Consider the following 25,851-nt stretch of genomic DNA (forward strand, 5'->3'; position numbering starts at 1 on the left):
GCATTGCCTGATGTGATATTGACTGAAACCATTCAAGCATTGATTCTTGCATGCATTCATTCATTCATTAAATGTTTATTGACAAGCTACTACATGCCAGATGCTGAGGTGTGTACTGCATTTAAAATGTAGATTAAGATAAACTACTATGGAGCTTAGAGTTTATTGAGAAATAGATAATAAATAAGAATCTAGAAACAATAATTATAGTAAGTATGTTGAAGGAAACAGGTGGAGTGGTGTGATTCGGAATCACAGCTGAGGTGGGGACGGGAAGATCATATCACGCATCCCTGAAGATGTGACATTGAACTTGAAGCCTGAAAGATTGAAAAGGCCTCCAACAGAGTAAAGAGAGGGAGAGGAGACCTAAAGGAAGCAGCATGTGCAAAGGCTCCGAGGCAGGAAGATGGTAACATGTTGAAGAGTCTGAAAGAAAACCACTGTGGGACTTTAAGCAGAGAGAAGGAGAGCAACAAGGATTAAGTTTGAAGAAGAAGACAGGGACAGCTCAGGTAAGACAAGGGGGTGGAGAGGCATTTGGATTTAATTCTAAGTGTGATAGGAAGCCATTGAAGAATTTTAGGCAAAGTAGTAGCATGATAGGCTTTATATTTTAAAGGATTATTCTGGCTACTGGATAGACAATAGATTTTAGGTTGAAAGAGTCCAGGGGACTCTTGGAGTAGATTGGGAGTGAGATGATGGAGTCTGGGATTGGGTGGAGACCATGCTGATACACTGGAGACCATTGGGACCTTGAGCTGAGATGTTTCCTGTATTGGATGTGCGGAGTGAGGGACAGAGAGGAGCTGGCAGTGATTGATGGTGCTGTTTACCATGTTAGAAAGACCAGGGAGGAACAGAGTTGAGGAAAGAATTTTCTGGATCATCATTTCCAGCAACTCTGAAAGCTTGTGATAGACACCATTCATTCTCAAAGGAAATGATGCTGTTTATTTAGAGGGTCTTTTGAATATAGGAGACAGTGCTTTTTCAGTAGTCAACATGATGGGGGGCACTCCTAGTATTTTGTAGACAGGGATCAGGGATGCTGAAAGTCCTTCATCCCACAGGACAGCCCCCATAGCAAAGAAATATTCCATCTAGAACGCCGGTAGCCTCTTCCCAAAAAAACATTGGTGTCACTGAGTCTCTTTCAACTCTAAGAATCTAGGAAAATGCATTTTACACATTATCAGCCATTCATATCTTTTTGAAAAAGTTATTTGAGTCAGGTATGTTTTCATAAACAGTTGATTGAAATAAGGTATAGGGAGGGGATGGAGATTTAGATAGGAGATGGTACATGAAGCAGGAAAAAGGAAGGATAAATCTTGGGAGGAGGGGTTGGTGGTAGGTAAGTCCCGGCAGCTCGAGGACACTGGGAGCATTGGGGGCATTGGAAGGAGGAGAGAAGCTGGAAGAGCAAGTGAGAGGGTGTGAATTACAAGCTTTCCACTTTGCAGGTTCCCTGTGGCTGCACTTCCTGCTGCCAGACGCTGGCCTGGTACAGAGATGCCTGCTGTGTCCTGAGACTTACTTCTCCATTCTTTTTGCACACTTTAAACTTTTCCTTCTCATCATTTGAGTCCCCAAAGTAAACTCTTCTTTCAGATGATCAGAGAGATGCCACCAACTTAGAACGCAATCAATGTCGTACATGCTAGAAGAATAAGAAAAAAGTAATAGGACCCTAATGTCTAACTTGGGTGAATAATTGTTCTCTATCTCTCTGTCTAGCTTAATAAAGATTCTTTTGTAATTATTTTCACATGTGATTTCGTCTGGGCCTCCCAATAATGCTGATAGACAGGGCATGTGTATTATTGTGTTCATTTTACAGATTTCATCATCGAGTTGCAGGGACCTAACTTGCCGAAAGGAAGCAGCTTATAGGGGTACAGAGCAGGGGCCAGAACTTGGACATAGGGCTTCTAGCCAGGCTTCCTACCTGCAAGTGAGCTTCTCGGTTAGTAATTTAGGAAGTGATAAAGAAGCTGTTTCAAAATAAGTGTATGCGTGCCAAACAGTAGCAGAATACAAAATTAGCTGCCCAACAGGTATTTTATCCGTGTGTAAGAATTTCATAGGCACTCAGTATTTGCCCTGGCTCCATAAGGAAAAAGCAAAATAAGAGAGCCCTTTGAGCATCCTGCTGGGTTCCCAGTCCTGGAGTCTTCATTTTGGGGCACATTTCCTCCATCTGGTCCCACAACAGCTGCAGCATGGCTGTGAACACCCGGGATGAGCCTGGATGGGTCAGGCCAGCTTTTACATGGTAGGGGCTGGGTCATGGGGTTGCTCAACTCTAGAGGGCGCCATTCACACCCTAGAATACAGGACTGGAGCTGCCTGGAGTTGTGCAGTGCACACTGAAGGTGGCTATTGTCAGAGAGAGATGGCATGAAGGAGTTCAAGCTGTTTCCCTCATGATGGGTTCACCACCGTCTGTATACTCACACACCCTCACACACGCATGCGCCCATGCCCGCCACCCCCACACATACAGCACTCACCCCTTCTCAGCGGCCTCAATTCCACTTTGGTACATCAGGCCTAAGGCTCTATCTTTTTCAGCCCAAGCATCTTTAGGGACAAGGTAGCTTTCTCTGCACACTGAAAAAAGTTTCTCTTCCAGAGCAGGCTGAGGTGTAGGTGTGTCGCTCTGGTATGACATGGCAGGCAGGAGAAGCAGGGTGACAACTCTGAGGGAGCCAAGAAAGCCCAAAGGGGAGACAAGGTGTAGAGTTAAATCAAGATTGGATTTTGTCATGAAAGGCAGAACTAGCAAAAGCATCATTACAAGGCATTAACCTTGTTACACACAGACGAACAAGCAGAGGCTGGGATCCAGAAATAAATTACACGTAATAAACTAGACAGAATAGGCTGAGAGCAACATTAGCAGTTATGCTCTAAGGGGAGAGAAGGGCAAGATATAAAATAGGCAACAAGAACAAAAAAAAAATAGTAAGAATAATCTCTGGACACAGGGGACCAACTATACTATTTTTCCTTCTTTTTCCTGCTTGGCTCCCTAGGTATTTACTGCACTTTTGTTAGGAGGCTTCTCTGGGGCCTGTCTATCTTTTGTTTTCATTTGCTGAAATGAGCATAACAGAGCCATTCAGAGGCCTCCTTTTTCCATTCATGGGGACCTGTCCATTTCTGTGTGTTTCCAGCACAAAAGAATCCATTTCCATTCAGCCACAGCCGCCCTTAGGGTGTACTGTGAGGTCCAAGCCCGCTCTTTCCCATTTTCTTCCAGGCTCACTACTGTAATTGGCTACGCAATCCTGACTCTGGCTGGCGTCCTCAAGGGTGAGAGGAACAGGCACTTACCCGGCTCCTGGTCCCTCACAGCTGAGGAGGAGCTAGAGCGTAGTGCCAGGTCCAACAAACCGTGACTCATTTCTTACACTGTGACTTGTTTTGGTTGCAGGTAACAGAAAACCTCATCAAGAGCAACTTAAACTCTGACAGCGATTGTTAACTTAGTGAAAGGTTTAAAGGTTGGAAGTCTGTGCTCAGTCACGTCCTCAAGAACCTACGGCCTTTTATCATTTCCTTGCACCAATCTTAGCGTGTTGGTTTTTATCTTCCATCTTGACTGTCATGGAAACAAAGTGGCTGCCACCACTGCCCATGTGGCCACCACACAACTGTTTTCAAAGGGAGGAGGTGAGGGAAGAGGGCCAACGGGCTCACCTTAAGAACTTCCTTTTAATAAGGAGGAAACTTATTACCAGAAAGCCCCTCAGCGGACATCTTGTAACTCACTGGCCAGACCTGGGCCCCATTGCCACCCCTAGCACCAAGGAGTAGGAAAGCAAGTATCTGGCAATGGGGAGTGGGATTACCACTTGGCTTGGCCCAATCATGGTTTGCCCAGGCTTCGACTTATTGCGGCCTGAACAAAATTATGGTTCTTATGGCAAAGAAGAAGGTGGGAATACTGCCATGGCTGTGGCAGGCAGTCTTTGTGTTTTTAAATGAGGTAATGATAGCAAACATGGATTCTGTGTTACTGTGGGCCAGACGCTGTTCTGAGCTTTCCTGAGGCTTGTGTACGAACTCACCCAGTACGCATAGCAAGTAAATGGTATGAATGCTGTTACCGTCACTTCTACTGCATAGAGGAGGAAACTGAAGCACAGAGAAGTTAAGTAATGTGCCCCAAATTCCTTAGCTAGAAAGTGATAGAGCCAGGATTCAAACCCAGGAGGTCTGGCTCATTACCCTACGCTGCTCCTATTAGGTGAGATGGTAAAAGTCTCCAGGTAGCACACAGTAAGTATGTACGCAATGTTACTGTTAATAATAATACCAGCTAAAACTTACCAGCATGTCATTATTACTACTGTGATTATTGTCTCTTCTTCATTACCACCTTACTAATCAGGCTTGATTAGCCTTATTCTCAACTGAGAAAGCCTGACTCCAACAGGGTTAAATAAATTGCCCTTATCCCCCAGTGGGGGAGAATCAAGCTCCAGTGCAAACCTAATCTCTCTGACCCCTAGTCCCAGGCATTTTGTTCTGTGCCACCAGCTCTCCAGCCATTGATTTAATGGCTGTACTATGCTATTGACTTAGCACTTGATCTTGAAAACTGCAACTATTGAGGAACAGTCAGAAGTCAGGGAAGGACACTAGAAAGGCTGAGATGAAAATTTGGAAGGAATTTTTGTCTTGTCCCCTTTCAGCCTTGAGTGGCCTCTTTTTTTGGTGTCAATCTTTCACAGACAGAATGTCTCACCCCACTTCAGCAAAGGCCCCCCGTGATGACATGGTTCTTGGCTAATCAGAACAGCTATAGTTATTAAGCACCTCCTGTATACCAGACATGGGAGCACACTGTCCCATTTGGTAGATAATCCACAGTCCACAGCCATTCCTCATTCTGTGTCAAGAGATGAAGGAGAATGGAGTTTCCTACCCAAAGGAGTGGTATTAGAATGTACCAGGTGCCCAGGGGGAGGTGACGCCTAGTTCTCTCAGTTAGCCTCTCTCTGCTGCTCAAATATTTAAGAAAAGAAATAGATATAGGTGGCGGATGTTAAGTTTGAACAATTCTGGTTTTATTTTAAAGTAAGGTGTGTGTGTGTGTGTGTGTGTGTGTGTGTGTATCTAAAGTTCATCTGATTTTTCTTTTTCTGCTCATGGTCACAAGGCATCTAAATGGTGATCTCTTGTCCTCATTCATTTTTTTTTCTTAACTTCAATTGTAACTGAACAGGACCTCACCTTCTTCAACTGCGTGAAAAGTATCTTTTAACAGGAAAAGAAAAACCTCTAATGGGCTTACAGAACATCTCCTTAAACTGAGTTTACTATAGGATATTGTATGCAAATAAGTCACTTTCTCCCTAGGTTATGAGATCTTTTTCTTGAAAAGTGGTCGTGGCATTGGAAGAAATCCTTGCCAGCTTATCTCTTCCTTGCAGTGCAACTTCCACAAAGAAATATAGATGGCACTTTTAAAGACTTCAGAAACCAATTTAGTTCATAGATCCATTCAGTGTAGATGTTAAGGAAACTTGGTGGGTTTAAAAATAATGACTATTTAATATGACATGAGTTGAAAGACATAAACACTGTTGGCAATAATATAATGAAGTTAATAAGTCTTAGCCTCCCCCCTGCTCCCCACCTCCCTCCCAAAATGGGGCGATTTGGAGAGTTGCGGTGACACTAACTGAAGTTTGCCAGCGCTCTCATTGGCTAAAATTTAAACGTGCCTTTGAAAACCTCAGTACAGTTGGGAACTGAGCTCTGGCAGATAAAGTGTGCTATCACACTGTGTTCAGTGGCTACAGATGACAAGGCCTCTTTCTAGCTCCGTATCTTCCAGAGATTTGTGTAACAAACACAGTTCTCTGCGGGTGAAGGCAGGAAGCAGCATAAGATACTTCATGCCTTTAAACAAGAAAGAAAAAGACATTTTGGTCAACACTCTGTGTGCTCTGGGTTTAAAGAGGGGCTTTATTTAATGATCAGGAGCAAGCATGTGATTATATGTGTGCAAAGCCTCAGACTATTTAAATGCCTTTGGGGTGGGGGTTATGCTTTTCATTTCCTCTTCAAGAGCATCAGCACCAGGTCCAGCCCTTATGCTCTGTTCCTCTTTAGTTCTGTGGCTCTGTCTTTCCTGCTACCCATGACCATATCTTTCCCTCTTAACCCTCTGAATTAATTACCCTGGCTTTGGGCTTCACATTGGATCCTTCTTGTAAATCTGGAATCGCCCTTTCTGCCATCATACCCAATGGGATGGTTGTCTCACATCTTGGGAAATAGCTTGTTTAACCTCGCAGAAGCCAATCCCTAGCTAAAACAAATTGCAGCAGAATCCTGCAAACAGCCAAGTGTAAGACTGTCTCCCTCCCAATTCAGCAGTGGGCTCTCTTGGCAATAAAGTGGAACTCAGTTTCCTATATCGGCTGGGGGAGTGTTAAATGGATGGCTAGCTCACTGCTGGCAATCAATATATGTTAATATGTAGTAAACAAATGGCTTTCCATGGGCTGGGCTAGCATGGTGATTTTGCAGATAAAAAGGATAAAACGTTGTTCCTGGGGATCTTGTCTAAGAAAATATATTTGGGGCTCTAGTAGGAGCCTTCCCAGATGGGCACAAGTGACATTTAATCATCATGAGAATTACCGCTGTTAAAAATTATCTGTTTTTATTTGTGCATTTGTGTGCCTCTTCAGAAAGAAGACCAGCAACTTGAAAAAGTCCAACCAATCGCATCGTCTACCTTGATCCATTCTGACCTGACAGCTGTTTATGGCACCGTGGTACTGAACCGAGCTGTTCTGTTCCTGGGGACTGGAGATGGCCAGTTACTTAAGGTTGGTTTTTTGTGCCTCCTTTAATGTCTGTTTTAATAGTGATCCAATTTTGTGCTTTTTAATTATTTTTTATTGCTTCTGGGTTATGCACAACACCATACCGACTGCTTTATGAACTCCTCCGTGCCCCCCGTCCGCAGACATAGTTTGAAAGAAATTTCTAGAAATCTGTACTTAATAATCTCCCTAGCTATGCAAAAAGCACCAGCCTCATTCTTTCCTGGTTCGTGCAAAGATAGTTCCCTTTCCTTACTCATGCGGGCCTGGGCGAGGTAAAGGGGGTCTGGCCACTACCCCATCCCTGACTCACCTCCTTGAGACATTTAACCTTTCAATTCTGTCTTCTTTATAAGGAAAATGTGCAAAGCACCTGATTTTTGACAACTTCAAAGAAATGAGAGATTATAGGGCTTAAACAGATAAAAGCAAAACAAAACAAAACTGGTGCTTCTTGACTTCAGCCCACTTGCCACCCACAGAGGGGGTTTGTCTTTTGCCCTTTGTACTCACACACATCACAGAGAGATTAGAGACCTGAAATCCTTTGAGACTCCTCTTGACTTTTATCTCTGAGAAATATATTTTCCCACTGATCCGATGCACCACTGGTCAAGTTGAGATATTTTATTCACTTAAGGGAGTGGCCATGGGACGGAGGAGAAAATGAAATCAGAAATGCTTAATAACTTGCCTGAGATTATATAGCAATTACCTTCTTAATGCTGTCAGCAAGCATTTATTGAACACCTCATGTGGCCTCCCACAACATGCGTGGTTGGGAACTGCGCTATTTCTGTCACTCTAAGGTGATATTCCTGTGCCTGTCTGTAGCCAGTCAATTTACTATCAGCTCAGATTTTAAATTGAACATCAACAGATTTGTTTTCCCAGCTGATCTCCCACTGATAACTAGCTGTGTGATTTTAGGTAAATTGCCTAAATTCTCTGAGACCCCATTTCCTCAGCTGTACAATAAGATTGTGCTAGACAACCTGGAAAACCCCTTCCTCTTCTGAAGGTCTCCAACTCTGTCTTCTGTGCACTTATCCCAACTCTAGCCAAAGCTTTGCTTGGTCTACTCCAAGTGCGCACTGTGTAGTCCTGTTCCCACACCTTGGCTTGCACTGTATCCCCTTCCTGGATGCTTTCTCTTTCCTTCTCTGCTTTACCGAATGCCGTGTCTCTGTGCTTTGGCTTAACTTAAACTCCACCTCATCTCAGATGACTCCTCAGCCTGTAGTGACCATGTTTTCCCCTCATCTCTTGAAAAACTCATTATCTGTATCATTTCTTTCTTTTCTTTTTTCCCTTTGGCTCATTACAAATGACTTGTTTCGATGCCTAACCTTTTCTCTTGTGTTTTTCTGGCCTTCCCAACTTGATTTTAAGTATCTTGAGAAGGGGACCATGAATTCTCTCAGCCTAACACAGTGCCGAGTGCCTGGTAGGCATTTGATTTTATCTGTTTTCTTTGGAGGAAACCCAGTAACATATGGGAGGGAGTTTGTTTGTATACACATTCTTTTAAAATATACATTGATTGTCTTTCCTGTTGTGTTAGCTTGATTTCCCCCAGGAAAGGTAAACACCCATCAGTCATTCTGCACAAGTTGCTGGGTGCCATGCAGTGACATCTGTAGCTACACCAACTCGGTCAGGCTGATTGGACCCATTAACCTGGCAGAAGAAGTTCTCATCAATCCAAACTGGGCCTCCTCACCAATTATCTCTTCATATTTGGGGTATTTTTGATGACTGTTTTGACAAGAACCCTGTTTCCCTGTCGCTGAGCCAACCAAACCGTTGCATGGAAAATTGAAGGTGAAGAAACACTTAGCTATAAATAGCTCCCCAGGGGAAGGCCTGGTTCGCCCCTCCGGTCCTTTCACCCCACCAGTTCACGTGCGGCTGGCCAGTTTTCAGAGATGTTGTGGCACCAGAGGGGTCGAGCCAAGCTGCAGCTTCAAGCTGCTGAGGAAGAAGTGGCTGGCTGAAGTCTCACTTCCCTCAGTGGCGGGAAGGGGTACCCCTTCAAAAGCCACATCTGTGGCCTTGTTTGAGTAACAAGGCAGGTTGATTTTCTGTTTGCTTTGTGACTACTAACATTTATTACAGTGCTTCCTATGTGCCAGTCACTCTGCATGTTCTTGCTAACTCAACCCTCTCCAGAACTCTGTGAAGTAGATACACTATTCCCATTTTACAGATGAGGGAACTGAAGCCCAGAGAAGCTGGGTGATTTGCCCAAGGTCACACAGTGGAAGAGCAGGGATACAAACCTGGAGCAACTTCGGAGACTGCCCTACAATTCTTCATGACTTTTTTTTGCTCTGTCCGGCAAGGGCAACTGCTCCCTGAGGGCTCTCTGGGGTACTGGGAAGCATGTTGATATTCGGGTCAGTGGGGGCCCTGGGGTGGGTTCAGGGTCTTAGAGGCTCAAAGAAGAGTCAAAACCTGAAAAGACAGACCATTGGACTGGGGGAATATCTCACTGGCATGATAACCTCCTGGGAATTAAGCTCCCACTGCCCCCCGCCCCCACCCCCGCAGCTTCCCTTATGAGGAAGTTGCCAGGGATAATGTGAGCTGACTTGGGCCCTCCAAGGCTTCCTAGAACAGTCCAGTAATTCTCAAGACTCTCCCATGTAGCTTGTGTGCAGATTCTTGGATGCAGCCCCTGGGACCCCGCAGAGTCCTAGAGACTCAGGACTGTATAGAGATGATTTGGAAGACACAAATAATCCCCAAATCCCTTTATTCAAAAACTTCAAGCTTCTCCCTTGCCAGACTTGTCAGCAGAGCTGTTAGAAAAGCCAAGCATTGATAGACTCAAGCTTGGCTCCTCATGCCCCAGAGTGGAGGCACTAATGAGCAGCGAAAACCAAAACCCAGCCCAAGACAGATCAGCTGCATGCTTCCCAGTGATCAAGAGTTGGTGGCATTTGACAGATGCCAGGCGCTGTGGTATATGGCTGGTTGGATGAGAGGCAGGAAACAGCAGTTGGGGCCAGTTGCTGTTTTACACCACCACACAAAAAATTCTGGCTTCTTCAATCTCTGAAAACCTGGCGGAGTTTTCATATAAGTTGGGGCCTTTTAAATATCATCTTATGTACGAACTTTTTTTTTTCTTTCGGTAAAAGTGATATATGCTCACCCTGGCCAGTATGGCTCAGTTGGTTGGAGCATCCTCCCATATATCAAAAGGTTGTGGGTTCAATCCTCACTCAGGGTGCATACAGGAGGTAACCGATCAATGTTTCTCTCTCACATCGATGTCTCTCTCTCTCTCTGCCTTCCTCATTCTCTAAAATCAATACACATATTTTTTAGAAAAATTTTTAAGTGATATATGTTCCTAGAAAAAGCTGCAAAGTGAAGCAAGGGATGAGGGGAAAGGAAAAAGAAAAAAAAGAATACACCCAGTTCTGCTACATTCGAGAGAACTGCTGCTGTCAGCAGTTTTAAGGGTTTTTTTTTTATTGTTTTGTTTTTTGTTTTTATTACATATTTGAGGTCAGACTATCCAATTGTGCATCCTTTTTTTTTTTTTCCTTCAGTTAATGAGGGAAAACACTTATATTAAAATGTTATGGTAAACCTCTTGTAAACAATATTTTTAAATAGCTGTATCATATTCTTTTATATGGAAATATTATTTTGAGCCTAAGCCGAGGTAGTGAATCACTTTTAAAGTGTTTTTAAAGAGAAGCACTTTTTCCAAGTAATCCAGCACTACTTCCAAAGGTAAGATTTTACTCATGATAAGTGGAAAGACAAAAGACGTGACAATGTGCTGATACCTTTACTGCCCTCTTTCTCCTGCCTTTGTTCCTAAGTCCCTTCATAAGATTTTAGAAAAATGAGAGGACTTTAGAACTGAAAGATTCCTTTGAGAGGATCTAATCTCAACGTGCAGTTCTGATGGCTATAAGACAGGTTATGTTCAGTCACCTCCCACCCCCAACCTCCGTTATTTCCTCATTTTACTTCCTTTATGAACAGGATTGCATTCTGTAATTTTTCAGTTGTCAGCACCTCCACTGAGACCAGCTCAAAAAGTATGGTCACACTGAACTCAGCTTTTGGGGGTTTATATCACGTGTTGTGTAGCCAGGACACCGATAAGCATATGCAGTTTTATAAGCACATGCTGAATCTTTATCCAGCTTGTGGTACAGCCTATCATGTGGCTTGGATTTCTTTGAGCTAATGCATATAAAAAGTTCTCCTTATTTCAAGGGCAGAATTGGATATTTTGAGCTTGTCCAGGTGGTAAAATAATAACAGAATATGCATGAAATTTGAAATTTGAAACTTTACACATGCCCGTTAATCTTTCCTGTGAGCATAAAAGATAAGAAGGCAGAGGGCAAGGAATAACAATAGCTAACATTTCTGAGCTCTTACTATGTGCCAGGGATTAGAACCAGTGTCTGCATGGGTTAACTCATGTAACCTCAAGAGTCAATCCTATTACCATACCAACTTTATAAATGAGAACACCTCAGAATCAGAGAAGTTAGGTAACGTGCTCAAGGTGATTTGAACTGAAGCAGTCTGTGCCCCAACCATATTCCATATTTTGGAAAATCACCTTGCTTGTCTGTGTGTGTGTGTGTGTGTGTGTGTTTATGGGAACACAAAAGTGAGAAGACTGGCTTTTTGTCCTTCAGCTGGTTAGCCCTCCAGAGTGAGGCATAAGGAAAGAAATTTGGCATATTTGAGTTTTTTGAACACCCGTGACTTTTCCATCTCATGGTAATATTACATCAAACAAGAAAGAGTCTTTTGTTTAATTCCTCCCCCCTCATTTTCCTCACCATGCTATCCTTCCCAATGGTGGTGACAAACTTGTAATGCAGCTAGCTAACTGTATGGTGTGCAAGTCCCATACACTGTATATTTCAGGGCTGTAGGCTTTTTGGGTTTGTTGTTTTTTGTTTGTTTGTTTGTTTGTTTTTGTATGCAGCAAAAATCCCAAGACTAGTTAATAGCCTACTATGAGGCTTTAGGAAGATGTCAACAGAAACAATATGTTGACACAAACCGAAATTCTTCATCAGGGAAAATTCGTTTTCCAGACAGATTTCAGCTAGAAAAAGGTGAAGACCCTTATAAAATCTTGAATGCTAATAGAGATTTTTTTCCTTTAATAAATATTTATTTGGCACCTTTTTTGTGCCAGGCACTGTTCTGGGTGCTGGGGGTACAAAAGTGAACAAAACAGACAATGTCCCTGCTCTTGTGGTGGGAAGAGAAAGACAGAAAACGAGCAAATGGGTTAGCCAATGATAGAGCCATTTCAGGCGGTGGTAAGAGCTATGAAGAAAACAGAGGGATAGATGGAGAGTGAAAGTGGGGTATGGGAGGAGCTTCTCTTCTCAGAGGAGGTGACATTTGGGACTTGAAGGATGAAAGGGTGTGTCAGAATATACATGGCTCAGGATGACTTCAAATTAGATCTGTAGTAAGGTCATACCCCGGAAACAACAGATAAAATTCCACATCACGCCCAAGGAGTGTGTGTGAGATGGATGAGGTTTCTCTTATGCAGAACATTCAACCCATTTTGAGTTTCTGTGACTCACCATTACTTCCTGCTGCACTTGACTGATCATGTTCTTTCCAAGGCTGTACAACTGAACAGAGCTGAAGAAGGAACATTTCCCTTGCTCCGGTCTTACGAGCTTCCTTTTCTGTGTTGATGTTGACATGAATTTTGTGGTTGGAAGCATCCACTGGGGCCCCTGGGCTGGTCTGTGGGAATGGGGACGGGTGAGGTGGAGGTGCTTTTAATAGAAACCTGAAGGAGGAAGAGAGTCATCTCTTTCCTTTTCTGTAGTTATCTGAGAAAGATGAGGACCACAGAGGCAGAGACCTTAGTGCCTCTGTGTAGCACGTTTGGGTTCCTTGTGATGAAAATGAAAACTTGTTGTTCTGTCCTCAGAGTTCTGGAGACCGTTCTCTGTATAATCTAGCAAAAAAAAAATAATTCAGCCAACTCTTCTTCAAACACTTTTTTAAATTTAAATTGTGTGTATTTATTTTTTGAGCTAATACATTGATAATGCTCAAAATGTTAAAGAACCAAAAGAACAAACGTTGAAACTCATGTTTCTGTCCTCTGTGATATTGGTTTCTTGGGCATCTTTCCAAAGATATTTTATATATGTCTGCAAGCAAAAGAGGGAAGGCAGTTTTTCTCCCTTTTATTAAATATATAGAACATATGTATATGTAGTACATGCATATATACATAAAGTATATGTGTATGCAAATATAAATATTTATTATAACATGTTAAATATAACATAAAGAACTTTCTAATTATTTTTATGGCCAACTAGAATTCATTTGTTTGTACTATAGTTTACTTAACGTGTTCCCTATGGTTGGACAATTAGGTTGTTTCAATCCTTTGTGTATAACACATAATGAATATCCGTGTGCATATATGATTTCACCTATATACAAGGAACTGCTGGGCATAAGGGTATGTGCTTTATCATTTTGGTAGATAATGCCATGTTACCTTCCCGAGAAGTCTCACTCCCACCATCAGTGAAACATAACAGTTTAACCCCAGCATCTATGGTGACCAAGATAAACTTTAGTCAGGCCACTCAAATAGTTTGTTCAGGAACCTGGTTGATAAACCCTGGCATATGTACACGTTGGTAATTTTTTTTTAAATGCAAGAAAGACTTCCCTGCCATAATTTAGAGTTCTAGAGCGAACACTAGCGCCTCATCTCTAGTTTATCAAGCAAATAAATCAGAGTTGCCCCAAACTAGATCTTTCTAGCTTCTGCCCCTCTCTATCAGCCATGCTCCAAGACTTAAAGTAAGTCCCAGTAACAGCTACAGTGCCGCTCTTAACTCACTTAAAGTGGACAAGGAGAGGTGTTTTTTTAACTTTAGATTTTTGACACTATTATTGTACAAATGCGCCCATTTTCTCCCCTTTGCCCACCTCCACCCAGCCCCACGCCCTTCCCTCAGGCCATCACCACACTGCTGTCTGTGTCTGCCTGTCAGGCACGTAAGCTCTTTGGTTAATTCCCTCTCCTTCTTTCATCCAGGTCTCCCTCCCCCTGCCCACAACAGCTGTCAGTCTCTTCCCTGCAACCAGGCCTCCGTCTCTATTTTATTCATCAGTTTATTTTGCTCATTAGATTCCACATAGGAGATGGTGTTTTGTAAATTTTTTATTGAGGTATAATTGACATGCAACATTATATTAGCTTCATATGTACTATATAATGATTTGATATTTCTAAATATTGTGGCCTGATCACCACCGTAAGTTTTAGCTAATATCAGTCACCATACGTGGTCACACATTTTTCTCATGATGAGAACTTTTAAGATTCACTCATTAAGCAACTTGAAAATATACAATACATTATTACTAACTATAGTCAGCGTACCATAAATTATGTTTTAATTTACTTTTTATCTTAAAGCAAATTTCAGATACTATGTCATTTCACCCCCTCATTTCATTATCTCTTAAAAAAACTATGATCATTTTCTTAAATAACTAATGCTATTATTTTAACCAACAGAATTAGTAATTATTTAGCTTTATCTAATATTGAGTCCATATAACTAAATTTTCCTGATTAGCTCAAAAATATCTTTTAACAACTGTTCTTTTTCAAATTGCTATCCAAACAAGGTTCACAAATCACATTCAGCCACATTCTGGAGCAGCCTCCTCCTGTGCATGGCCCCGGCTTTCTGAAGAAGTCCTTCCTTTTATTCACCACCACTGACTGAATGAGGAAACAAAGTCTGATGCTTGTGAATGTCTCCATTGTGGCATTGCTCGTGTACTTTCTTGTGGTATCATTTACCTTGTTCCTCTATTCCTTCTAATGCAAAGTGAAAATTAGCACTATAGACTTAATTAGTATTCTGGGCAAGAATACCTCATAGGTGGTTCTGCCAAATGATGCTTTCAACGTGACAAAAGAAATCTGGGCAGCAAGCAGCCTTTCTTCTCTTAAACCTCACTTGAGAATATTTCTATCAATCTTTTTTAAATTGGCTCCTGTTTCTTCTCTATGTAAACACTTTCCAGGACTGGATCAACTCTTTGAATCTGAGCTTATAACGAATATGAATTTGTTGACGTAAGAAACACCCAAATCTGTAGAGAATTTTTATGAATTTATTTGAGCCAAACCAGCAAAATTTCCAGGAAGGGAAAATCTCAACAAATTGAGAAAATGCTCTGGAGAATGATAGTTTTGCAGCTTATTTTATACGTTAGAATTAAAGGCGGAGATACAGAGTGGTTACATGAAATCCACTGGTGGTAGATTGAGGGTGGGAGGAAGCAAAGTGGGGAAATCTCTGGGTTGGATAAAACGTAAAACAGAGAGACACACACTTTTTTTTACATTGGTGGGTACAAGACAGTCGACAATGAGCATTTACAGCACACAAAGATGGTATTTGGAGAACAAGGTAGCACCGAGGGGCTCTGTGGGCTCCTGCGCTGGTACGGCGGCTGTGCCCTGAGGGGTCTGGAAAAGGAAATGATTCTGTCATCAAAGGTATGTTAATCTTAGATCCAGAAAGACAGTGGACAGGCTCACTTAAGGTAAAGATTGACCTCTATCCAGGAAGCTACAGGCTTAGGACATGACTACCCACCATGAACCCCTTCTGGTTAGGAAGCATTAATTTCAGACCATCCTATGTGCTTACTCTAGGTCTCTGAGTTTGTAGGCCCCACCATGCTGGCCTCTCCTGAGCTTGTCAGTGTTAGAATATGGCTCCCTTTTTGTCCACACTCCCCTCTTTTGGCCATAAATCAGTCTAAAGGATGCATTAATAACACAACTCTTGGTTGGATAATGTGGTCCCATGGTGCTAGGAAGGCTCATTTCCAGAAGTCTTAGTATCATCATTTGTCTTGCTGGATGATGGGCCATTGGGGATGGGGCAAGACTCTAACCTTGCAAGTCAAGGCCAAATTTATCTCTAAAGGGAAAGGCAGGTAAATGGAAGGCGGTTGGGTCAATAGGCCCTCATTAAGACAAACACTCTGAATCATTTCTAACCTATAAGCTATCATGATTCAAGTTTTGTTGTCTGCCTCACTTTTCTGTATTTTACATCTAGTTTAACATTTCCTTATACTTGGTTGGCACACTGTACAACTCCTCAGTTTTCAAAGTCTATAAGACTTGTTCCCATTTACTATGGCCCATCTGCTTCCTATTGGAAGCACTCAAGTGCTCTTCATTATTAATCTGATTCCTCCTAGTTGTGCAATCGGGACGTGTAACCTTGAGGTTTAATGGGGGCAAATGCTGTAAGAAAACAATAGGGTAAGTTACAATTGCCATCTGAATTTTCAGATGCCAGGAGGACAGAAAGAGTTTCATAAGTATATTTTCTGTGCCTCACCGGCAGTTAGAGAGGGCCATTTCTTTTAATTAGCCACCTCAGCTTCCATCCGAATCAATATACTCAGTAGTCCTGGTTAAGATAGGGGGTAAGTACATTCCCATAATTGGGTTCTAGCACTTATACATAAAATTCCTTTCTCAATACTCCTTTTCCACTAAGTTTCTATAACTTCTCTCGTCCTTCTTAGTTTTCTCTTTTTACTCATTCAGAAATAACCAATGTACTAGGAAAGACTACTTCTTTTTAATTTGTCTCAAAAACATGCATCCTTTTCCTTCCTTCTGCAATAACATTCCTTGGGAATTCCTACAGAGAAACCATAAAAAAGTATTATCAATAATACAGAAGTTATCTTGTATACCTTTAACAATTATTAACAGTTTGGCTCTATACACAAGGTTTGAGAAAAGTCCAAAGAACAAGTATAACTATTATTATGACTAATATTATTAACAGACAAGTAAAGACAAACAAATGATTTTTTAAGTTCAGTATCAGTTTGAGGGTGTACTGGTCTTGTCAACATCTTGGGATCTATCTCTGATGTCAGCAGCTTCTCATCCCTAAGGAGTCCTTGATCTTCGCTCCAAGTGGAGGTGAGGGTCAGAAAAGGGCAGATGTCCTTTCGTGGTTAGGCACTTTTTTTTTTTCATGGGAAATGTGAATACTTGAGTTAACACCTTTAAAATTAGCTGCATATGGATTAGTTAGTAATACCTGATAAGGTCCCTTCCAACAAGATTGGAAAGAGTCTTTAATTGATGTCTTTTTCATGGGACAAAATCTCCTGGTTGCAAGTCATAGTCTTTGAATCTTCGTCTCCTAGGAGTACACTGTGAATCCGTTACTAATTTACCAATTTTTAAAAGCTGGTTAATATGTCCTTGATAAGAATGCATAATGCCTCCTTTGAGTAAGTTTGGTTCATATGTCCCTTCATTTAGATGTGCAGGGTGACCAGTAACTAATGAGGAGAAAGGCCGTGTTTACCAATAGCAGTACATCTCAGGTTGAGGAACACTATTGGGAGAGCTTTTGGCCAAGGGAGATTAAAAGCTTCTGAAAATTTAGCTGATTGGGTTTTATTGTACCGTTTGTATGTTCCACCATTCCGGAGGACTCGAGTTGATAAACACAATGAAAACGCTGTAGAATAGGCCGGATATTACAAATGGATTGCATTATTTGCCCAATGAAGTGAGTCCCTCAGTCACTGTATCTCAAGGGGAATTCCCTAATTGGGAATTACTTTTCCAATAATAATTTACCTACCACTAAGGCTGTTATTCTCCTGCAAGGGAATGTTTCAACTCCGTGAGAAAACATACAAATTATAACTAACACATATTTGTATCCTTGAGGTGGTGGCATTTGCACAAAATCCAACTGCCATACTTCAAGTGGACCTAAAGGGAGTGGGGAGCATCCCTGGGACCTGTGGAGTGATTTTTCCGGCATTATATTTTGGACAGATAGAACATCTGCTGCAAACTTTATGAGCTACAGTAGAAGAAGGCTTCCAGTAACTTTGTTTACTCCATGAAATCATCTTTGCAGGACCCTAACAGCTCATGTAATGAGTTGTTCTGTATATGTAATATGTAATTAAATATGTAAGTATATGTAATTAAATAACCCCCTGTTATTGGCAAGATTGAACTCTGATTGGGTCCAAACCAAATCTGTTTGTCTCAGTCAAAGGTTCTCCCCTTTTTGTTGCCATACCTTCTTTTCTTCCTCTGCAGCTGTCTGTTGGAAGTATAAAGGACAGTCTTTTATTGCTATAATAGGAAGAAGAAACATCCTTCGGTCTGGATAATTTGGTTCCTTATTGCCTCTTGTCTAGCTGCAGTGTCAGCTAAATTATTTCCTTTTGCTTCCATGGTGGCAGTGTTAGAATGATCTGGAGTTTTGATAATTGACAATTGTTTCAGTTGCTGTATGATATCTAATGATTCTGCAACCTGTTTTCCACTCTTCATGGGCTGCCCTGAGGAACTTAAGAAGCCCTGCTGCTTCCACAACATCTGGAAGTTGTGAGCTACACCAAAAGCATAGTTACTGTCAGTGTAAATATTGGCTATTTGATCTTTGGCCAATTGACAAGCTCAAGTCAGAGCAATTAATTCTGCTTGTTGGGCAGATCTAATTCAGGTAAATAAGAAACTTCAATTATGTCCACCATGGAAATTATTGCATATCCCCAATCATCTTTCAGATAAGATCCCCATTCATCTTTCAGATATAAATGAAATTAAGTTGGCATTATCAATAGGAGATTCCTGTAAACCCCTGCCAGGAACGAAAAGGTGGTCAGTAAGCAAAGCAACAATTGTGGGCGTATTCATCCTTCCAAAATGGAGCAGAGTTGCTAGGTTGAGACTATTACATCCAGTGAAAATAATATCAGGTGTAGAAAGGAAGAGTATTTCATGAGAAGCCAGTCAACTGACAGAAGTGTTGAGTGTGATGAGAGTTCAGTGGAGAGTCGACAGAATGAGGAAGATGAGTAAGTAAAGGAGAGGCCATAACTCCCTCTTCTGCTTGTTTGCACAACATGGCTGTAGCAGAGTTGGTCCTCCTACAGGGCATTTGAAGCCCCCTTGTAAAGTAATCCTGTATCATGGGTTTACTTCCATTAGGTATTAAAGGATATCGATGAATATTGTAGAGGCAAAATATTGTCAATGGTTATTTTAATAGGAGTGGCTGACTTAGTCTTGCTAATATCTGTACTGGAAAAGGCCCAAAGTTACATTGGAATGTCTTGTAACAAAGGTTCTATCAATTTTAAGATTAGCTTCCTCTCGTGAGTTTCCTTTAAAAATCATTATTTTCCCAATTGGTTTAAGTTCTGATTCATTTGGCTCTAAATACATCTCAGCTTTCTGGGAAAAGGATATGTGGGTGTCATTAGTTTCAAGAGAGTCTTACGCTCTCAGGTGAATTTGGGCACATTTGACTAGTAAAGATATACGTTGCCCCGAAACATTCCCTAGCTGGGGACTTAAAAACAAACTTAAAATTGGTTGGTTAGGTTTCCCTACCGTTTGTACAGAAGCAGTCCAACGGAGAGGGCAAGTTAATTGGGGCGTGTTAACAACAGATAAAGTAGCCCCTACGAGGGCCTTAGTAGTTTCCTCTTTCATGGTAATTTTATTTTCTTCTAAACTGTTAGTACGGAGAAGGGGAAATGCCCTCTTGTAGTCCTCAGAGCAGCCCTATGCTCCTTATGGTTTCTTTTCTTTTTCCTAAATCCCGTTTCAGTTTTCTACAATCCTTCTTAAGGTGACTTGGCTTTTTACAACAAAAGCAGACTCCTCTACAGCAGTTTCCCAACAAACCTTATTTGTAATTCTGTTTCTTTGCCTCCAGAAACCAGTAGATATATTAATTGGAATACAGCTATAGGTCAGAATAACCAGAATTATATGTTCTAACAGTTAAATTTCTTTGCAAACCCATCAGAGTCCTGGAGAAGGTTGGGGAAATCTTTAGCTAGATCCCTTAATTCTGTCCTAGTATGGGAAGAATAGATTATGCCTGGTTATCCTTGTCCTGAGACTGACTTTTCTCTAAAGGAAGCTGCCAGACTTTCTAGCTTGTCTTGTTTTTTTTCTAGTCTCTCCTGGTCTGGTTTACTGTTGTGAGTGTTGCCTAGGTCCAAGGGGAGCTGTGGTGGAGGCCGTGTAGAAGAGAGAGAAGGGGGAGGAGGAAAGGGAAGGAAGTCCGGACAACAAAGTAAACAGTAGAGCAGGGCACTTGGAGAAGAGGGAAGAGTCGGGTGTGTCACTGAGCAGCTTCAGAAACCTTCTCTAGTTCAGAAACAGTCTCTACAATTTTATTATTAACTTTCTGGAAAGAAGAAGGTCTCTCTGTGCCGTTTCAGAGGCTTCTACTTGCCAGTTGAGGTAAAAGCCTCTCATTCATTCAACTTGGTTTTAGAGCCAACTTTTTTTCTCTTGTGCATACAAACATTATTTTAGGTGTCAAAAGAGCTCCGTTTTGGCTATCTTAAGTTGATATCACTTCTGGTTAAACCGTCTCATTTCTTTAAGTGCTTGCAAGTGAAGACTCCCATCTGCTGGAGTACTAATGGGGGCTGGGGTGGGGGGCCATCGGTCTTGGAGGCACCATTTCCCGTGTTAATTTAGTTTTATTTTGAGATCTCAAGAGTCTGAACAAAATTTCGAGGGATACTGTGTGGGGGGTTGAAGTGTGCTGCTTATGGGTTGAGCTCCAAGGGGCTGTGACCTCCCAAGTTGCTCCGGGCCTCTGACGGTCCCAGTTTCTCGCCCTGCGGTCTAATATAACTGTGAGTGCAAGGCAAACGGCCTTTGTGTGTGGGTCTTGAGATGAGTCAGTTATTTAATTACAGTAGCGTTGGAAGTCCCTGTGGGGTCCTGCTCCTTTGGAGGGGTACTCTTTGACACCTCCACATTGATTCTTACTAAGAATACCCGAATTTCAAGCTGGAGGTAGTAAATGCCCCTTATCTTTGGAGCTGCACGAGTTCAAATTCACATTTATCCAGGGAAAACTTTTGTTTAGACTCACAGTAAGTAGTTCCAGTTGAAAAGCCCAAATTTCAAATCACCTGCCCATTTCATTTTTTCCCTTCTGTCCCTGAGTTATCTCAACCCTTAACCTTCAATACCACGTCAAGGATTTTTTTTTTTTTTTTTTTTTTTTAAGAACAGTTCAAATTAAGATGGGGCCTCCTATCTTAAAACAAGGAAGTCTGGAATTTTAAGAAAAACTTTCCAGACTCACCTGATGCAAAGCAACGAGCTGGCGGGGTACAATAAGCCCCTGCTGGCAGCTGGCCCGGGTTCTGGGTCTGCAGGGCGGTGCTTGGGTGGGCGCCTTTGGTATCAAGCTGACGGTGCCTAGTAAATGTTGACAGAAGAAACATCCAAACCTGTAGAGAATTTTTATGAGTCTATTTGTGTCAAAATGATGACAATTGACGGAAGGCAAAATCTCAGCAGATTTGAGAGAATGCTCCAGAGAATGGCAGTTTTTCAGTTTATGTTATACCTGAGAGTCAAAGGCAGAGATGTAAGGAAGGTTACATGAACTCCAGTCACGGTAGATTAACAGGGCGAGAAAAAGCAAAGCCGGGGCACAGGGGTGTGGGGGGGAACCTCTGGGACTGGATAAAAAGGCAAAATAGAGTAACACATATACTTTTTTTATGTTGGCGGGTACAGCACCTAGAGATGGTATTCGGGGCACAAAATAGCACCGAGGGGCTCTGTGGGCTCCTGCGCTGGTGCCGGCGGCTGTGCCCTGTGGGGTCTGGGGAAGGAGGTTTCTCTGACATTTCTCAAGTATGTTATCTCACATGCAAAGAAACGATAGACAGGCTCACTTACGGTAAAGAATGACTTTTGTCAAGGAAGCTACAGGCATGACTACCCACCATGACTTGCTTTCAATTAGGAATTTTTATGTTCCCATGTGGTTACTTTCAATCTCTGAGTTTGCAGGGCCCACCATGCGGGCCTCCCCTGAGCTCACCGGGTTTATTGTGCGGCCCCTTTCTCATCCACATATTAGAGACAGGAAGACAAGAACCTGGCAAGTCCACACTTGGTCAGTGCTTGCCCTATGTCTCCCTTCACTCAGTTTTCTGCAGCCCCCGTTGCCCGATAGAACTTTCCATGAGGATGGAAATGTTCTCTATTGGCCCTCTCGGCGTGCTAGCCACCAGTCATCTGTGGCCAGCAAGTACTTGAAAAGTGGCCAGTGAGGCTGAGGAGCTAAATCTTTAAATTAATTAAAACTTAAATAGCTGTATGAAGCTACCATGTAGGCTGGCGCAGCTACAGAGTCAGCTAAAAATGAACTGAGGTAAAGATCCGTCCCACTCCCCTTGGGACCTAAGTGCTTCTGTTCCATTTTTCCAGAGCTGCTACTGAATTTAGTGAGTAGTTCACAGCGTCCTAGTGAGCTACTTGCACTGGGTTTGACCCAGAGCAAATGATGGAAGGAAGTCACCATCGCCGGACAAAGCCATGCTCGGGCCCAGGTTTTGGGAGCAGGGACAGGTGCAGGAAGATGCTCCATGTGCCAGATTGATAAGGAGCTTTTGACTAAATAGCAGTATGTAATTGCCATCAGAATATGTGGATACAGGCACATTATTGTTCAGCAGATGCACAGATGTTGATTTTGTCTGAAAAGAACCCAGGTGCCGATTTTTTTTCCCCCAGATCATGTGTCTACTCGCCACAGTGCAGGGATACACTATATCTGGATATATTCAAACTGACAAAATATTAAGCGCGTTCAGTTTTGAAAGTATTGTACTGAGCAAAGAGATAGGTACAAAGATGATTAAGAGACGGTTCCTGCCAAAAGGAGCTTGCAGCCTAGGAGAAGATCATTATCTATTGAGTGTTACGTGCTAATAAACATCTTTCATAATTTTCACTTGATCCTTAACAACAGCCGTGTTTAAGGGAGGCATTGTTAGATCCGTTTTAGACATGAGGAGATTGAGACTCACAAAGGTTAAGTTACTAGTTCGGAGCAGCACAGCCACTTGAAGGACAGAGCCAGGGTGCAAACCGGAGCCCGAGCCACCTTCCTATTTCTCCGGGATTGTGGTGAAAGCCTCCTGATGAGCCTCCTCCCCGGTGCTTCAGACCTCGCCCTCTCACCGTGCCCCTCCTCTGCTCAAAGCCCTGCAAACGCTCCTTCTTTCTCACCGAGAGTAAGAGGCAAGATCTTTACACAGGCCTCCAAGAACCTGTATTATTCACCCTGTTACCTCACTGCTCACTCTCCTTTACCTCATTTGCTCTGCTCAGACGATACCACCTCCTCTCCTTCTAGGGCCTTTGTACCACTGGGTCCCTCTTCTAAGAGCACACTTTGCCCAGGCAGCTAAATGATGTTATCATCCCCTGCAAGTCTCTAAATAAGTGTCACCTTCTCAGTGAGACCTCCTCTGAAAATGCATTCTCCATCTTCCTCGCCCGCTTTATTTTGACTTTTGTGACCTTCCGATGTATTTTATGTCACTTTTTGTTTACTGTCTGTCATCATTTCCCTGCATGCATGCATGAGTTTAAGTTCTATGAGGGCAGGATTCCCTCCCCTCACCCTGACTGTGTTCACTGCATTTTCCAAGCACCTAGATGATGCCTGATACAGAGTGGACGTTCAGTAGATGTTTATTGACGGAAGATGAGTGAAGCTCAGGTTTATCCAATTTCAAAGCCAGACTCGCTTATATCTTTTATATTGATACAAACTCATTGTTTGGGCCTGATAAGTTGTCCTGATTACTTTAAAATGCATGACTATGGGAGAATCAGAATAACCCGGACAAACAGATGTTGAGCCGACTTCCTTTAGTCTTGAGATTAGCCTTGGCATAGTTCTAATGAAGCAGTCATTTATAAGCCTAGTAAAAGGTTATCTTTTTCTTAGAAGAGGGACCCTGTGGTACAAAGGCCCTAGAATGAGAGGAGGTGGTATGATTTGAGCAGAGCAAATGAGGTAGATAAGAGTGAGCGGTGAGGTAAAAGGGTGAATAATACAGGTTTTTGCAGGCCTGTGTCATTTATTGGCTTCTCATAAGACCAATCAGACGTGGTCAGGAATTGTTGACAAGATTCCACATATGAAGATATTGCTCAGCATTGAAGAGTGGCTTTTGTGTGTGTGTGCACGTGTAACTTTGTCATCTACAAAAGCAGGAATATTGTGCTCCTTATTTCCAGCTTTGTTGAAGAAAGACATACCTGGGTGATTAAGGAACCTGGTACCTTAGCCAATATGTTCAGTGAGTAATAAAGGATGTGGTTTTAGAATTAAGCTACAAGTTTTACCACCTGATATTCAAAATATTTAATAGAAATCATATTTTTCTTTTTGGAAAAAAATAGGTTATTCTTGATGAGAATATGACTTCAAATTGTCCGGAGGTCATCTATGAAATTAAAGAAGAAACACCTGTTTTTTACAAACTTGTTCCTCATCCTAAGAAGAATATCTACATCTATCTAACAGCTGGTAAAGAGGTAGGTAAAAATACTAGTTACTCCTTCTGACTCATGAATAAAAATTGTTTAATTGATGTCATTATCTAGTAGCAAAGCTTTTACTTTGAACTACCGAGTTTAAACATTGCTGCAGGCTTAGAGAAGACCGGCAATGGTTCACAAGCACAGAATTAAAAACATTACTGTCAGTAACTAAGCAAGAAATATTACCTATTTAGACAATTTTATTATTGGCTATATTTCCAATGCCAAGTTTTGCAGAGGAGGGTGTGCTTGCAAATAGGCGCATAATCAGCAAGGTAACTGAATTTACACATTTATTGTGTGGGCACTGAATGGTTAGATGCATTTCTGAATATACCCAGTGGGATTGGCTTTGGAATTTGGGGTTAATATCAGGCCACAGTCTCATACACATTCATTAACCAGGAAATATAGAGCACTTGCCCTCCCTCTCTTAATTTACTTGGCTGTTTTGGTTTTTCTTCTTGCTTCTGCTTACTGAATTACAAAGGACACCTTTTCACATTTTCTTCATTTTTACAAAGTGCTTCACTAAGGGAAGGGAGAAATAAACTAATTTTTATGGAGTCCCTGAGGTGCATAGAATTCTGTACACACATATATAATAAACAATGTTAATGGAAAGCGTTAATAATTTAATGATATAAAATTACCTTTGTTTTATATATGAAGAATCTAAGATTTGGAAACATTAAATAACTTGCTCAAGAATATACATAGGTTAGACCTTGTCAGAACTAGGACTTAAATTACACCCTGATCTTTTAAAGCCCATGATAAATGAGATCAAGTCCTAAATTTGTGAAAACGAAACAGGCCATTCTGGCATGGTGGTTTTGACCCATGATTATTGGAACATACAAAGTGCAAAGAAGATCATTGAGACTTAACGTAATTATATAAGGGATGCAACAGATGCTCTTGGTCCACCCCAGTTTTTCATTCTGTTCTTTTCCATCATTCTAAGGACAATAGCAATGACATTAATCTACATGTGCTGTTAGAGTCACAGAGTATGTATGCAAGCACTTTGTAGTTTCTGGAATTCCTAAAAGGGCCATATTGCTCTTCGCATGTTAAAAAGTCAGTTGTGTCAAAATGACCACATAAAGATGGCCACTGGACCTCATGTACCTTTGTAAACGAGTTCTTCACCATATAGCATCTTCATGACCAGCTTGCTTCCCCATTCAAAGATTTTTTATTATATTTCTTCCCCAAAGTTCCCATATTGAAATATTTTTGTCTACACAATAAACTGCATATATTAAGTAACAACTCCCATTCCCGGGCTTTATTCATCAAGGGTGTCTCCAAGCTAACAGCCAGAGAGCTGGCTGTGCTGCCACACAGAGCTGATCAAATTCCAGCCCAGCACCCTGACACCCGAAGCCTGGCTGAATCCGTGCACGTTTTTCCATTCAGCTTTTTAAAACATTGCAAATAGCTCATACATCTTCATTACTACCCCCCACCCCCACCCCCGGAACTCAGGACAGTAGATGGGAACCACTGTGAGAG

General features: G+C 41.9%; 1 protein-coding gene across 1 annotated transcript in view; it reads left to right on the forward strand.

The window, feature by feature from the left end:
* PLXNC1 (plexin C1) overlaps window positions 1-25,851 on the forward strand; it is a 145,654-nt gene that overhangs the window by 14,887 nt on the left and 104,916 nt on the right. Inside the window, exons 2-3 of the mRNA XM_054580215.1 lie at window positions 6,720-6,860; window positions 24,190-24,324. Of these exons, the coding sequence (XP_054436190.1) occupies window positions 6,720-6,860; window positions 24,190-24,324 (276 nt within the window). The remainder of the gene's footprint in view (window positions 1-6,719; window positions 6,861-24,189; window positions 24,325-25,851) is intronic.

This window comes from Pteronotus mesoamericanus, unplaced genomic scaffold (assembly GCF_021234165.1).
Source record: "Pteronotus mesoamericanus isolate MK-2021 breed Mesoamerican mustached bat unplaced genomic scaffold, CSHL_Meso_final contig_56, whole genome shotgun sequence".
Taxonomy (NCBI): Eukaryota; Metazoa; Chordata; class Mammalia; order Chiroptera; family Mormoopidae; genus Pteronotus; species Pteronotus mesoamericanus.